The sequence below is a fragment of the Mesoplodon densirostris genome, chromosome 1, assembly GCF_025265405.1.
Source record: "Mesoplodon densirostris isolate mMesDen1 chromosome 1, mMesDen1 primary haplotype, whole genome shotgun sequence".
Classification (NCBI taxonomy): Eukaryota; Metazoa; Chordata; class Mammalia; order Artiodactyla; family Ziphiidae; genus Mesoplodon; species Mesoplodon densirostris.
Window position 1 is genome coordinate 32,772,846 of NC_082661.1, and position 12,941 is coordinate 32,785,786.

Below are 12,941 nucleotides of genomic sequence, written 5' to 3' on the forward strand. Positions count from 1 at the left end.
ACAGTTTCTCGTGCAGTCCCCTCAACAACCCAATGGTGTGCATGTTTCTTTTTTTTTTTTAATTTTATTTATTTATTTATGGCTGTGTTGGGTCTTCGTTTCTGTGCGAGGGCTTTCCCTAGTTGCGGCAAGTGGGGGCCACTCCTCATCGCGGTGCGCGGGCCTCTCACTATCGCGGCCTCTCTTGTTGCGGAGCACAGGCTCCAGACGCACAGGCTCAGTAGTTGTGGCTCACGGGCCCAGCTGCTCCGTGGCATGTGCGATCTTCCCAGACCAGGGCTCGAACCCGTGTCCCCTGCATTGGCAGGCAGATTCTCAACCACTGCACCACGAGGGAAGCCCTGTGCATGTTTCTTTACAGATGAGGAAGCTAAAGGCCCAAGAGGACAATTCCCAAGATTCTAGAGCCAGGAAGGATAGAGCTGGGAGGAAACCCAGATCTGCCTGCCTCTAAAATACCTGCTCTAGAATCACTCTAAGATAGGGAGGGAGGAGTTCCAAAGAGGGAAAGATCATGTCCATCTGGGAAATCAGGGAAGGACTCAAGGGAGAGGGAGGGGCCCCCTATCCAGGCATGGGAGGGTCTCATTAGCATGGATATATCAGGGTGCACCCGGAAATAAGGTCACATAGGATGGGTGCTGGAGGCTCTGGAAAGTAATCAGAATTTAATTTATGAGACTGGGGCATAGGGAGCTGCTGAAGTTTTCTGAGCACAGGAGGGATCTGGTAAACATGAGCTGTAAGTGCAAGATTGATCCAGAAGACCTAGTGTGCAGAATGGACGGGGGCACGGCAGGGAGGGGTTCCGGAATCATCTCAGCAGGAACAATGCAGGCAGGGCTGTTGAAGGGGCAGCGAGACTGACCTGGAGCGGGAACTCAGACATCTCAAAGGAAGAAAGTCCGTCAGCACTGGGATAAACAAGAGAGGCCAAGGAGAGCTAACCCCAAGGTACAGCACCTCAGTGATCGGGGCGAGGGTGTCACCTACAGACAGGGAAGCTGGGAGGACAATGCTTTCTTTTGAGGTGCCCTTACAGTTAATGGGGAGCGGGGAGGACGGGCGCCAGCCGAGGAGAGAGAACAGTGGACAGTGTGGTGGAAACCAGAGAGGAGAGGTTCAAAGCAGAGGGGCCAGAGAACAAGGATGAAGAACTAAGTCCTCTCGATGTGGCCGGGAGGGCACTGCAAACTTTGACCCACAGCCCTCCAGCCTAAGGGGTTTACTTAGAGACAGTGGGACCCAGGGCTGTAAGAATAGAAAAGAAAGTGGCCAGTGGAGGGAGGAGAGTGAAGACGCTAGAAAAAAATGAACTGCTCGATAGCAAGGTCCCCCTGAGTGGGAAAAGCCATAGATAGGGTCAGAGGTGCAGGAGCTGGGGCAGGGCGCTTCAGGGGACTCTGGAGAGAGAAAGAGCTGAGAGGCGGCGGGCAAGGTACACGCCGAGGATGGGCAGGGAGCCTGCTTGGGAGCTGTAGCCAGACAATCCCGGGCACATTGCATGGCGGGGCTTGAAGGGGGGTGAAGGGAGAGGGCAAACCTGACCTCGGTCTGGGCCGTCTGATTTGGAAGGGGTGCAGCACCTGTGTGCCAAGTCTGTAGGGCCCCCCCTCCCCCTCCACTGCTTGTGGGCCGGGGCACCACTGAATGGCCTCAAGTGTGTCCAGAGGGACTGGAAACCTTCCTTCCCAGTCCCTCGGCACCCACCTCCCCAGCCTTCACTCCTCCTCACCTCTTCTGCCCCCTCATTCCAGACACGTGCACAATGACCCTGCTGGATGCACAGTGCGGCTCCCCAGACATCTTGCTCTGCTTGTGTCAGTCCCTTGCATCAAAATCCTGTCTGGCCCTCCTTCTCTGGCCCCTGGACCTCTATTCTCCTTAGGTTAAATGCCACCTCCTCTGAGAAGCCTTCTCCAGATCCTCCCGGGCAGAATCTAGTTCTCCTTCCTTGGGGTTCCAGAATGCCTTTTTGTCCATCCCTTTCTTCTCAGCATTTATTCCATAATGTTCCAATTGGCTTGGCACATCTGCCCTTCCCTCATTTTCTGAGCTCCTTAAAGGCAAGTACTCTGTCTTACTGATCTTTCTATCTTGATTGGCCAACACAGACTGGCACACAGTAGGTGGTCAACTAACAATGGTGGAATGAATGAATAAATGAATGAACGGACTAACTGTAGGAAGGCTATTAGACACACCAAACCTCAGAAGAGTGAGGTCATGGCCAGGGGAACATCGATCACGGAGGTGCTCGGATGCACTCGGGTTCACCCCAAACCCTTTGGAATGATTGATGATGTTTTAAGATCTTTCCGTATCTCTAAACTCCATTGACCTCTTACCTCCTTCCAAATCCCCAGTCTCAGCGCATCCCGAGCAGTCTTTTTAATGCATCTTGCTTTCTATAAACCACCAAGTGACTTCAAAAGCCCAAGTTATTCCCCAGACAGAACCAAAGAACCCATCTCCTCTGTTTATTCCCCATCCTGTTTAAGGTTTATTATTGAATGTCATGAGGTTTCCTGTGAATGTGCTTTTGAGAGGACACTCCTACTGTGGTCTGAGAGCTCTGTATGCTAAAGGGTAACGTGAGAACACCGCTATGCCAGACGTATCTTCAAAACTCCTCAGGCTTGGCTGCCAAAACTCACTTTACGGTAACTCTTTGCAGATCGTCTTAAACTTCACATCCATGGATTTGTTTAAAAGCCGCCTGTGCTGGTACGACTACGTGGAGGTCCGGGATGGTTATTGGAGAAAAGCCCCCCTGTTGGGTGAGTTGACTTCAGAAAGCCTTAAGAGAGGAGTGCTCAGATGCTGTCTGCGATGCTGTTAATATTTGGAAGGGTCCATCCCGCCAGTCACAGGAAGCTCTCACGGGTCGGTGTCATTGTAAAACTCTGAACACTCCATTTGGCCGCACATGTTAAAAGCTTTTAAAACTGCGAATACTCTTTGACCCAGCCGTTCCACTTCTTAGAAATTATCCTAGGGAACTAATTAAGGAAGTGTGCAAAGCTCTCGCTACAGGGATGTTCAGTGAAGCAGGAAACATTGAAAACAATTTAAATATTCAACAGTAGGGGTTAGATGAATAAATTATAATACATCTTTTCAATGGAAAACTATCCAGCCATTAAAAATAAAGTTGGAGGGGGCTATTTATTGATACAGAAAGATGTTCATTGTACATTGCTACACAAAAGGTTTTGCAAAATAGGATATGCAACATGTAGGATTCCATTTTAACAAAAATACACTTGTATATCGATGCAGGCGTTGCAAAACCAGATACCTTCGGGTATAAGGTGTAAATGAGTGAGGTGGGGCTGGTGTAATAAAGTAAGAAGTGGCAGGGAGTGTGGCAAACTGAACAGTAAATATCCTGACTTAACTTACCCAAAACAAAATTACTGAAAACATTGTGCAGCCTGGATTTGACTGGAAGAAACCATTTTGTGATCTACAATATAAATATTAAGTAAAACAAGAAATATAAATAAATAACACACAGTGGTTATTTCAGGATGATGGAGTATTTTTAAAAATTTATTCTGTATTTGTTGTTCTTGGTTTAGCTATATTTTCTAATTTCTCTATGATGAGCATGTATTTATTTGGGGAGATGAACAGTGCTTGAACTCATCCATGAAAAGGCAGGTGGACCTTTGAGTGAGAGAAGGTAGGCAGGTGGCATAAAGAGAAAAGTCAGTTCACTCAGGATTGGTCACCAGAGGCAGATCTCTCAGGGTGACCAGGGAAGATTAACATCATATAGAGGACCAATGGCATCAGTGTTAGGACAATGGACATGGGGACTCGTTTGGCCAAGAAATGTCCACCATGGTGGAGCCAGAATGAGAAGCAGAGTCATAAGGGGCCAGCTTGGGAGGGTGTCTGCTGAGAGTGGGTTGTCCTCATTTTTAGAATGCTATTCAGGGTGGGCTTCTGAGTTGGACCAGCATAAGTTCGCAGTGCAGGCTTTGTCCCTGGCATGTCTTCACGTAGGCAGAAAAGCCATACTTGTTATGCTTCGAATGACTGGCCTGAGTGTGAGCTGCTATTAGGACAACTGACCAAAGATGGAGGCCGGAAAGAAGGGAGAGAGCTAAGTGGGGGGGAGTTCACTGCCAGACTGAGCCCAACTTCGTTTCAGATTCTGGGGTAGATCAGAAGACACAGGGACAGAGGGTCTGGCTGGACCCAGGGGAGCCTGGCAGATACTAAGCTTCTGTATGGCCAAAGGGTCTCAGCCAGATCAGCTACCACTGGGAAAGGCACACAAGCCCACTCAGTTCAGAGAGCCATGAGTTTAAATTCCTAAAGGTACAAATAGATAGGAATTTGTAAAGAAGTTTTGATGAGCGCCCTTGCACTCTGAGAAAGGAAGCACAGGGTGGGGGGCCAACCTCATGGTTTGGTTTGTATACTTCTGGATTATTTGGCTCTTTTACAAGAATGCATTCAGATATTATTTTATAATTAATAAAAGAAACTGTTTGGGAGGAGTTTCATGATAACATGGAATCTCGGGGACCTTAGAGTCACTTAATCACACACCTTCATGAGAAAACCACACTCCCCAAGTGCAAACCGACTCGCTAAGGCCACACAGCCTGCTGGTGGCTGAGATCAGGTCAGAACTTAGATGTCCAGCTGATGGGGCAAGGGGACTGCTGAATCTAGAAGGGGCTCCCCATAGGACTGCCGTGATTCGTTGTTTATCTGAAATTCAAATTTAACTGGGCTTCCTGTATTTTTGTTTGCTAAATCTGGCAACCCTATACCCCCCAGGGAATGTGATAGACTTAAAAAGCTCAGGAGGGGGAAGCTCTCTGTTCCTAAAGTTCCATGGAGAGGGCCAAGGCACGCTCCTGAAAATGGGCACAGGCAGAGGGATTTCCAGCTGTTCCTTGAACTTGAAACAAGAATTTTCTCACTACAGATCCTGGGAACTCTGATTCCACGTTCATTGATTAGGTGGAGCTTTTGCTGTTCGTCATTATCAATGATGGTTTTTTGTTTGGGTTTTCTTTGTTTTGCTTATATTTTACACACTTTTACAGTGAGTGTGTGTATGTGTTTGTGAGAGTGTGTGGATGTGAGAGAGAGAGAGAGAAAGAGAGTGTCTGTGTGCGCACGCGCGCGCCGAGTGTGCTGTAGCCAAGGCATGGCCCCGCGCCTGTAACCGTCATTCTTCATTTGCAGGAGTTCTCCTTTGCCAACTATTTGGCCTGCTCTGATGTTTCCAAATGCAGTTGTTAGTGAACTTTTGTGTTTGGAACAAGTGCATTGTGTGGGCCGAGCTGGTCCCTGGGAGGGGTCAGTGCCATGAAATCTGCCGGGAGGAGGCAGGTCAATGCCCCTTTGGCAGGAGAGAGAGCGGATTAGGGCGGATTGTGAAAGTATGCATCTTGCTCTGAAAAACTGTGCATCGCATATTTTCCCAGGGCAGTGTGTGAAAATCCAGGCATAATGGATGCATAACTTTTTATGAATGAACCCTTTATGACTCCCCGTGGAGTCCACTTGTAGTGTCCTCATCTGCATTTCCTCTTCTTGATATCCTTATTAAACTCCTCCTCCAAAGGCAGGAACCAGATTTCAGTTTAGGAATCTGACACCTTTTCTCTAGTCCATTTTCTCTCCAGCCTGCTAGTCTCCTTGGGAGAAGGCTGTTTGGGGCCCAGCTTTTCACATAGTGATTAAAGGGAAATGTAAGTAGATTGAGAACATTTCACGGCTGCTTAAAGATAGCAGATTGTTTCTTTCAGTTTCAGGGGTCACTGAGGAGATTGCACCTAAAGAGGGGAGGAAGGTGGCTGCATACAGAACTCATCCAGTAATCTGAAACACTGGCCTGTTAATTGGATTCCCCTCCCTTATTTCTGCTAGAGGAATTACTCTAACAACGCACTTTTGTAGGCAAGAACGGTCCTCGGGCATTCTGTCCCGCCGCAACGCACACAAAAGCTTTTCTTCCGCCTTCCCTGAAGTGGGGAGGGAAGTTCAGAAAGGCCAGGCTGGCCAATCAGTGTCGCGTGGCTCCACTACTAAGGGCTCTCTGGGCAGGGGAGGCCCCCCAAATGAGCAGAACCAATGGCATGAATCAAACTGGCCAGCCTGGTATTGCCACAAGTTTGCTTTATGGTTTGAGTCTTTGATCTTCATTCCTATGTGTCTGTTTCCAAATTGGGAAATGGGAATAGTGATTATATTCCAGACAGCAGATTTGATGTCTACTGATCCAAAAAAGGTGCAGTGTTCAGAACTGCACCTCAAACAGAGGAGTTCCTTTGGATGGTGGTGGTGGTGATGGTGATGATGATGAAGAGCATGAGACTGATGATGAAGGTCAAGATCTCAGGCTGCCAGGATTCAAATCCTGCTGCCACTTACAATCCTGAGTGTAACTCACACTGAGTGTAGCTCAGCTCAAATTCTCCAAAGCTCAGTTTTTTCAGAAATGAGATTAATAATAGCACCTATTTCAGAAGGTAGTAGGGAGGCAAATAGAAAATCCATGGAAAGTGTGTAGGACAGTGTCTGGCATAGTCTGGTTCAATTCAAAAGGGAGCTTTTATCAGAACCATTACAGTGAAGGTGAGAGTCTGGAGACATCAGTCCAGGGACAATGTAGAGGGTTCTAGTTAAGAATTACAAGGTGATCTGGGGAGACATTGCTTAGACATAATTTGTAATTTATTCTACCAAGTCTAGCTCTGCCAAGGCAGTAAAACACACCTGAGCCGGTATTTCCTGTCTCTTCCGGGGTACAGAGCAGAGGTGGCTGGTCCTGTGGCACTGGTTTCTTAGGCAGCAAGGTGGTGGAAGTCCCTCTCTCTTTTGAAAACTTCCCCAGCGGCTGTGACAGCTGTTTTTTTTTTTTGTTGTTGTTGTTGTTGTTTTGTGGTACGCGGGCCTCTCACTGTTGTGGCCTCTCCCGTTGCGGAGCACAGGCTCCGGACGCACAGGCTCAGCGGCCATGGCTCACGGGCCCAGCCGCTCCGCAGCATGTGGGATCTTCCCAGACCGGGACACGAACCCCCGTCCCCTGCATGGGCAGGCGGACTCTCAACCACTGCGCCACCAGGGAAGCCCGACAGCTGGGGTTTTAAAAGGAGAAATTTGGACTTGAAACTCAGTTTGGCTAAGAAAGAGTTCCTTTTGTGAACCGGCATTGCTTCACTGCTGTTCAGTGGCTCCGTCTTCTCACTTGTGAGCAATACTTCCCCAGGCTTACATGCAGTTTTCCAAGAACTAATTGGTACTAATTGGCCATGCCCGAGGAACCATTATTGGAAGTGTATAGACTGCTGATGGATTTTTCCTTACCCAATTCTCAACAGCAGTTTTAGCTCATCTCCCTTAATTTTAAGCTCCCCAAATCCAAAAGGCTACAGGCAGCCAGAATCAGAAGGAAATGGAAGGACATTAGCAACCTCTACCCCTGTGTCTCCCCAAAGAATGTCGACCACAATTGGCCACTAGGAAATGTCTGTAGTGGCATTTATTATTCCCCCAGTCTCATCCCCTCGCCCCATTTCTCAGAAGGGCAGAGCAGCGTTACAGCTTCAAGGGGTTGATCCAGTGGCTAACACAGTGCTGGCCATAAGAGGATACCCAGTAAACATCTGTCAGATAGACTTTAAACATTTTTTGGAGATAAAATTCATGCACCATAATACATCTCATCATTAGCGCATGTAAGTCAGTGGTTTCAGTGTGCTCACAGAGTTGTACAGCCACCACAGGCTGAGAGCATCTTCATCATCCCCCAGAGAAAGCCCATACCCATTAACCGTCATTCCCCCTCCCCCCACGTTAAATGGATTCTTGAATGACTCACACAGTCAGCGTTTGGTGGAGCCACGGACGCTTTCCATTCCGAGAGACCTTGGCTGGTCTGTGTTGTGAGCTGATGATGAGTATGACTCAGTCCATCTCCCACCCCACCCCTGTTCTTGCCCTGGCTGCCATCCTTCTGTGGCATTGGAAATTATATGGCCAAGGATGACCATGCCCTGGGAAGGCCTGGCCTTCCCCCTTTTCCTCCGTAAAGGGTCCAAATTTCACACAATGTACCCATGTGTCTAAGAAATACACATTTATTTGTATGTTCAATACCACAAGTTCAGTAGCAATTATGAGCCCCTTTCCATCAGGTAGTGGGAACTTAATTACAGTCAATTTGTGGTTTTTCCCGCAGGGTGCCAGTGGGGGGCACACTTTGTGCCAGGGCATGGTGTCTGGCACATTTCCATCCCGACTGGCATTGCTGGGATGTCCTCATCCCTCTCTTGTCTCCAGTCCTCTGTCCACCTAAGTGGCTGCGGTGCCTCCTCCTTGTCTCAGCCCTAGGCCAGTTCAGATTGGTGCCAAGTCCACATCTCCCTAGAAGACATTCTATGGGAGACGTGCTATGTATGGCTCCCCAGGCCCTCGGGACTATGGGAAAGTCGCTTCCATCCCCTCCCAGGAGTCCTGTTGCTGCCATCGTGTCCTGCTTTCCCTGAAGAACTCTGCATGCCTGTCTCCTGGCCTAATGTCTTAAGAAAACATACAGACACTCCTGTTCTGACCCCAGGTCGGACATGGGGAATCCAGGGTCTTGTTGCCCCTCCAGGCTGTGCCAGGGACTGCCCTGGGGGCACAGCTCTCTGCTTCTCCCAGCTCCTTAAACTTCCTCGGGGTCTCTATCAACCTTCTCCACCCAGGGCACAGGGTCCTTTCAGAGGTTCCATGGTGCCTTCTCCAATCCTCTCTCTCCCTCTAGGAGAGGATTGCTCCACCATCCTAGGAATCTTTCTAAGACTACAAGGCAGGGGAAATGTGCTCTTATTCACTGTGTATTTTCCCAAATCTTTGGTATTGTGGCTAGACTTGTGGAATCCAAAAGCCAAGAACTGATTTTGTCATCATGTGTCTTCTGGCAACCCTTCCCCGAGACAAGGAAGGCACAAGGCATGCCCCCCAAATAGAAGGGTGTATATGTAATAGAAATACCAGGGGGGACACTCATCACTTGCTCAGACCACCATCCCACCACTGGCCTTGCTGGGACGTCCTCATCCCCCTCAGCACCTCAACAAGACCCACTGGTAGGGGAGGGGGTGCCTGGGCCACACTCAGGGTATTTGATTGATTGGAGTCTGAGACTCTCCTGAAGGAGGCATACAGGCGTGTGACTGTTTCCATCCCAGCTTTTAATCCTGTATGTGCTACAGGATGAGTTGCCTAGCGAGGACTGCTCACCTTGAACCGCATTTGAAGCAGCACTGCTCTCTCTCTACCTGCACTGAGTCCCTCCGTGCTGTCCGCCAGCAGCCTGACCGTTCTTTTCCGCTTCCCAGGTAGGTTTTGTGGCGACCAAGTCCCGGAGCAGCTCATATCCACAGACAGCCGGCTCTGGGTGGAATTCCGAAGCAGCAGCAACATCATGGGCAAGGGCTTCTTCGCGGTGTATGAAGGTTTGTTCATGACGAGAGAAGCCGCTGGCGTGGCTCCTGATGTGCCTCAGTCCTTCACGTGCAGCTGGTGTCCCTTCCCACCCTTGCACGTGTGGCAGCTGCCCAAGCCCTGAGGGTGGGGCAGCACCATCCCCTTCTCCCACCGTATGGAAGCTGAGAGGCTAGCTGGGCTCCCTTCGGGACAGGCGCCATCTACCTGTCACCACCCTGCTGAACCCTTATCCAGTCCAGCGGGGATGGTGTTGGGGGTTATAGAACACTGTGGAAATGAAAGCAGGCTCTGAATAACTGTGTGAGCCTGAGCAAAGAATCCAAACCTCTCTGAGTTTCATTTGTGAAAAGAGGACTTTGGACAAGGTCAAGGAATTTCCAGCTACATTTCTTGGAAGGGCCTCTGAGGCCACTATGGTGGTTGAGTTGAGGGAACCAGTAGGTCTGGGCTCTAGGCAGCTGCCACCAGGGCAATTCTGCTTCTGTTTGTTCCACATATTGGGTTTCTCTGGCTAGTTAGCCCTGTGCCCGCCCTCCACCCAAAGGAAAACACTAAATAGTTATTAAGGCCCCTTAGGGACTTAAATTGTAATTTTGGAGAGACCAAAGCTTTGTTTTTATAAAGGAAATAGCGTGCGTGTGCGTGTGTACACATCACTCTGTACCAGAGGCCTCCACCCTCTGCATCAGAATCACTGGGGGATCTCAAACCCCTGGTGATCGCCCAGACACGCTTGATCAGGAATTCTTGGGATGTGGCCCTGGCTCCCATAGTTTGAAAAATCTCCCAGGTGATTTTGATGCACAGCAAAGTTAGAGAACCACTGCTCTACATGGTTATTTTCTTTATATGAGCAAAATTCAGAGTTGCAAACACATGAGATTATGCCTTTCTGGAGGCACAGTCTCGGTTGAATGGAAATGAAAATGTTGGCAAGTGGAGCCACCTAGTGGTGTACTTCCTTAGTAAGCTCTGACCAGGGACCCCCCCGCCCCCGCCGCCCCTTTCCTCCTGGCTCTTTTTCTAAAGCTACCTGTGGGGGAGACCTTAACAAAGATGCCGGTCAGATTCAATCTCCAAACTACCCGGATGACTACAGACCTTCCAAGGAATGTGTTTGGAGGATTACCGTTTCCGAGGGATTTCACGTGGGGCTTACCTTCCAAGCTTTTGAGGTGAGTACGCTGATCTTAGACACTGTGCTCTATAAAGATACGTTTCCATTTTTTGGTTGAAAACAGGAACCTAAGAGGCCATTTCAAGTCCATGATGCATTTTGCCAGGACATCTGGTATCAGAGCCTCTGCAGGCTTTGAAATCACATCTGCCTCCTTGCTGAAGGCTGCTGGAGAGGGTGGGGGAATAATTGAAGCAGAAGTCTAGAATGGGATCTCAGGGCGTTCTGTTGAATCTTTCTTCCCTGTTTATCATGACTTAATCTCTTTGCAGCTTGATTCGTCCTTGACTTGCGCAAGTAGGAGACAGCTTGGAAAAGCCCAGGACACGTTTGGGTCCTTTTGTCTCTTAGTTAGATTTTCAAGAGTGATATTTAGGTTCCTTTCTTAAATTGAAAACCTTAAGGCCAAGCTGCTGTCTTTCACGTTGTCTCCGTTTCTCCGTTTAGATCGAAAGACATGACAGTTGTGCATATGACTACCTGGAAATCCGCGACGGCCCTGCGGAAGAGAGCGCCCTGATTGGCCACTTTTGTGGCTATGAGAAGCCAGAGGATGTAAAGTCCAGCTCCAACAGAATGTGGATGAAGTTTGTGTCTGATGGCTCTATCAATAAAGCAGGCTTTGCAGCCAATTTTTTCAAGGGTATGAATTAGCAGTTGTTTCCATTTTAGTCACAGGTTGAAGTATTGCCCCCCTGGCCTAAGAGTCACAAAACCCATAGGGAACCTTAGCACCAAACAAGGCTTCCTGCAGTGAGGAGGCAGCAAGCCGTTTCAGAGCTGTGCGTAGATTCCCCAGCGGGGTTCACGACTGACTCGGGAACATGCTCAGCCTTGGCTTCTTTCTTTGTGGGAGAACGTTGTGCTGCCGCACTTGGAAATTAGGTTTATAAGTTTCCAAGGTCAACTTCATGAACCTTAGTGAAACTGAGCATTGATAACAATACATATTTGTGTAGTCACTATCATTAATTGAGCACCTACTGTGTGCCAGGAACGGTGCAAGGTACTTGACTTACACTATGTCATTTAATTCCCAAAATAAACCTCTGAGTTGGGTTTAGATCATGCTTGATCAGGGTTGAGAAGGGCTGCTCAGGGTCACTCAGTTAAGTGGCAGATCAAGAATCTAAACACAGTCTGACTCCTAAACTCAAACTCTTTCTAGAACATTGCCTTGCATGCCCTGATGTGGGCCAGAGAGGCAACCCAGGTCTTCAGCTCCTGAAGCATCAGCTCCCAGTCTACAAGCCTACCCTCAAGTGGGCAGAGCTGGGCAGGGGGCTGGGGGAGACTGAGAAGGTGTGGCACACACAGGAAACCAACCTCGGTGCCGCCTTAGGGACTGACTGCTCTGTAAGATCTTGATAAAATCAGACGCAGAATGGCATGGGAAGACCAGCATTCCTGGCCCCAGCAGAGCGAGCTTCCTAAGACTCTTTTTTTTTTTTTAACATGTTTATTGGAGTATAATTGCTTTACAGTGGTGTGTTAGCTTCTGCTTTATAACAAAGTGAATCAGTTATACATATACATATGTTCCCATATCTCTTCCCTCTTGTGTCTCCCTCCCTCCCACCCACCCTATCCCACCCCTCTAGGTGGTCACAAAGCACCAAGCTGATCTCCCCGTGCTATATGGCTGCTTCCCACTAGCTATCTATTTTATGTTTGGTAGTGTATATATGTCCATGCCACTCTCTCACCGTCACAGCTTACCCTTCCCCCTCCCCATATCCTCAAGTCCATTCTCTAGTAGGTCTGTGTCTTTATTCCTGTCTTACCCCTAGGTTCTTCGTGACCTTTTTTTTTTTCCCTTAGATTCCATATGTATGTGTTAGCATATGGTATTTGTTTTTCTCTTTCTGACTTACTTCACTCTGTATGACAGACTCTAGGTCCATCCTTAGACTCTTTTGAATAGATAGGTTTTCCTTCTCTGCTCTCAGAGCCCTGGAATTCCTCAGACCACATGCTAAGACGAAATATTGGCTATTCCCCAATGCATTGTGACTGGGTGCCCACCAGCACACCAGCAGCCACTGAATGGAGATCTCCAGTCTGCAACTGGTGGTCCCCAATCAGTGGCCCCTTCCTCCCTCCTCTCCCAGGGCTCCCGGCTGTGCTAACCCAGAATTCCTGGCCCCTTCCTTACTCTGTCTCCCCATCTGCCCCCTCTTTATCCCCTTCTCCCAGGTTTTAGGTGAGCAGATGGTGTCAGAAGAACCCACTTCAAGCTGTGTGACCCTGAGCAAGCATCCCTTTGTCCTTACTGAAGCCCCTGTTTTCCTCTCTG

General features: G+C 48.8%; 1 protein-coding gene across 1 annotated transcript in view; it reads left to right on the forward strand.

The window, feature by feature from the left end:
• Nucleotides 1-12,941, forward strand: part of TLL2 (tolloid like 2) — a 138,365-nt gene that overhangs the window by 104,795 nt on the left and 20,629 nt on the right. Inside the window, exons 10-13 of the mRNA XM_060111148.1 lie at nt 2,678-2,780; nt 9,360-9,476; nt 10,498-10,643; nt 11,093-11,288. Coding sequence (XP_059967131.1) covers nt 2,678-2,780; nt 9,360-9,476; nt 10,498-10,643; nt 11,093-11,288 — 562 coding nt within the window. The remainder of the gene's footprint in view (nt 1-2,677; nt 2,781-9,359; nt 9,477-10,497; nt 10,644-11,092; nt 11,289-12,941) is intronic.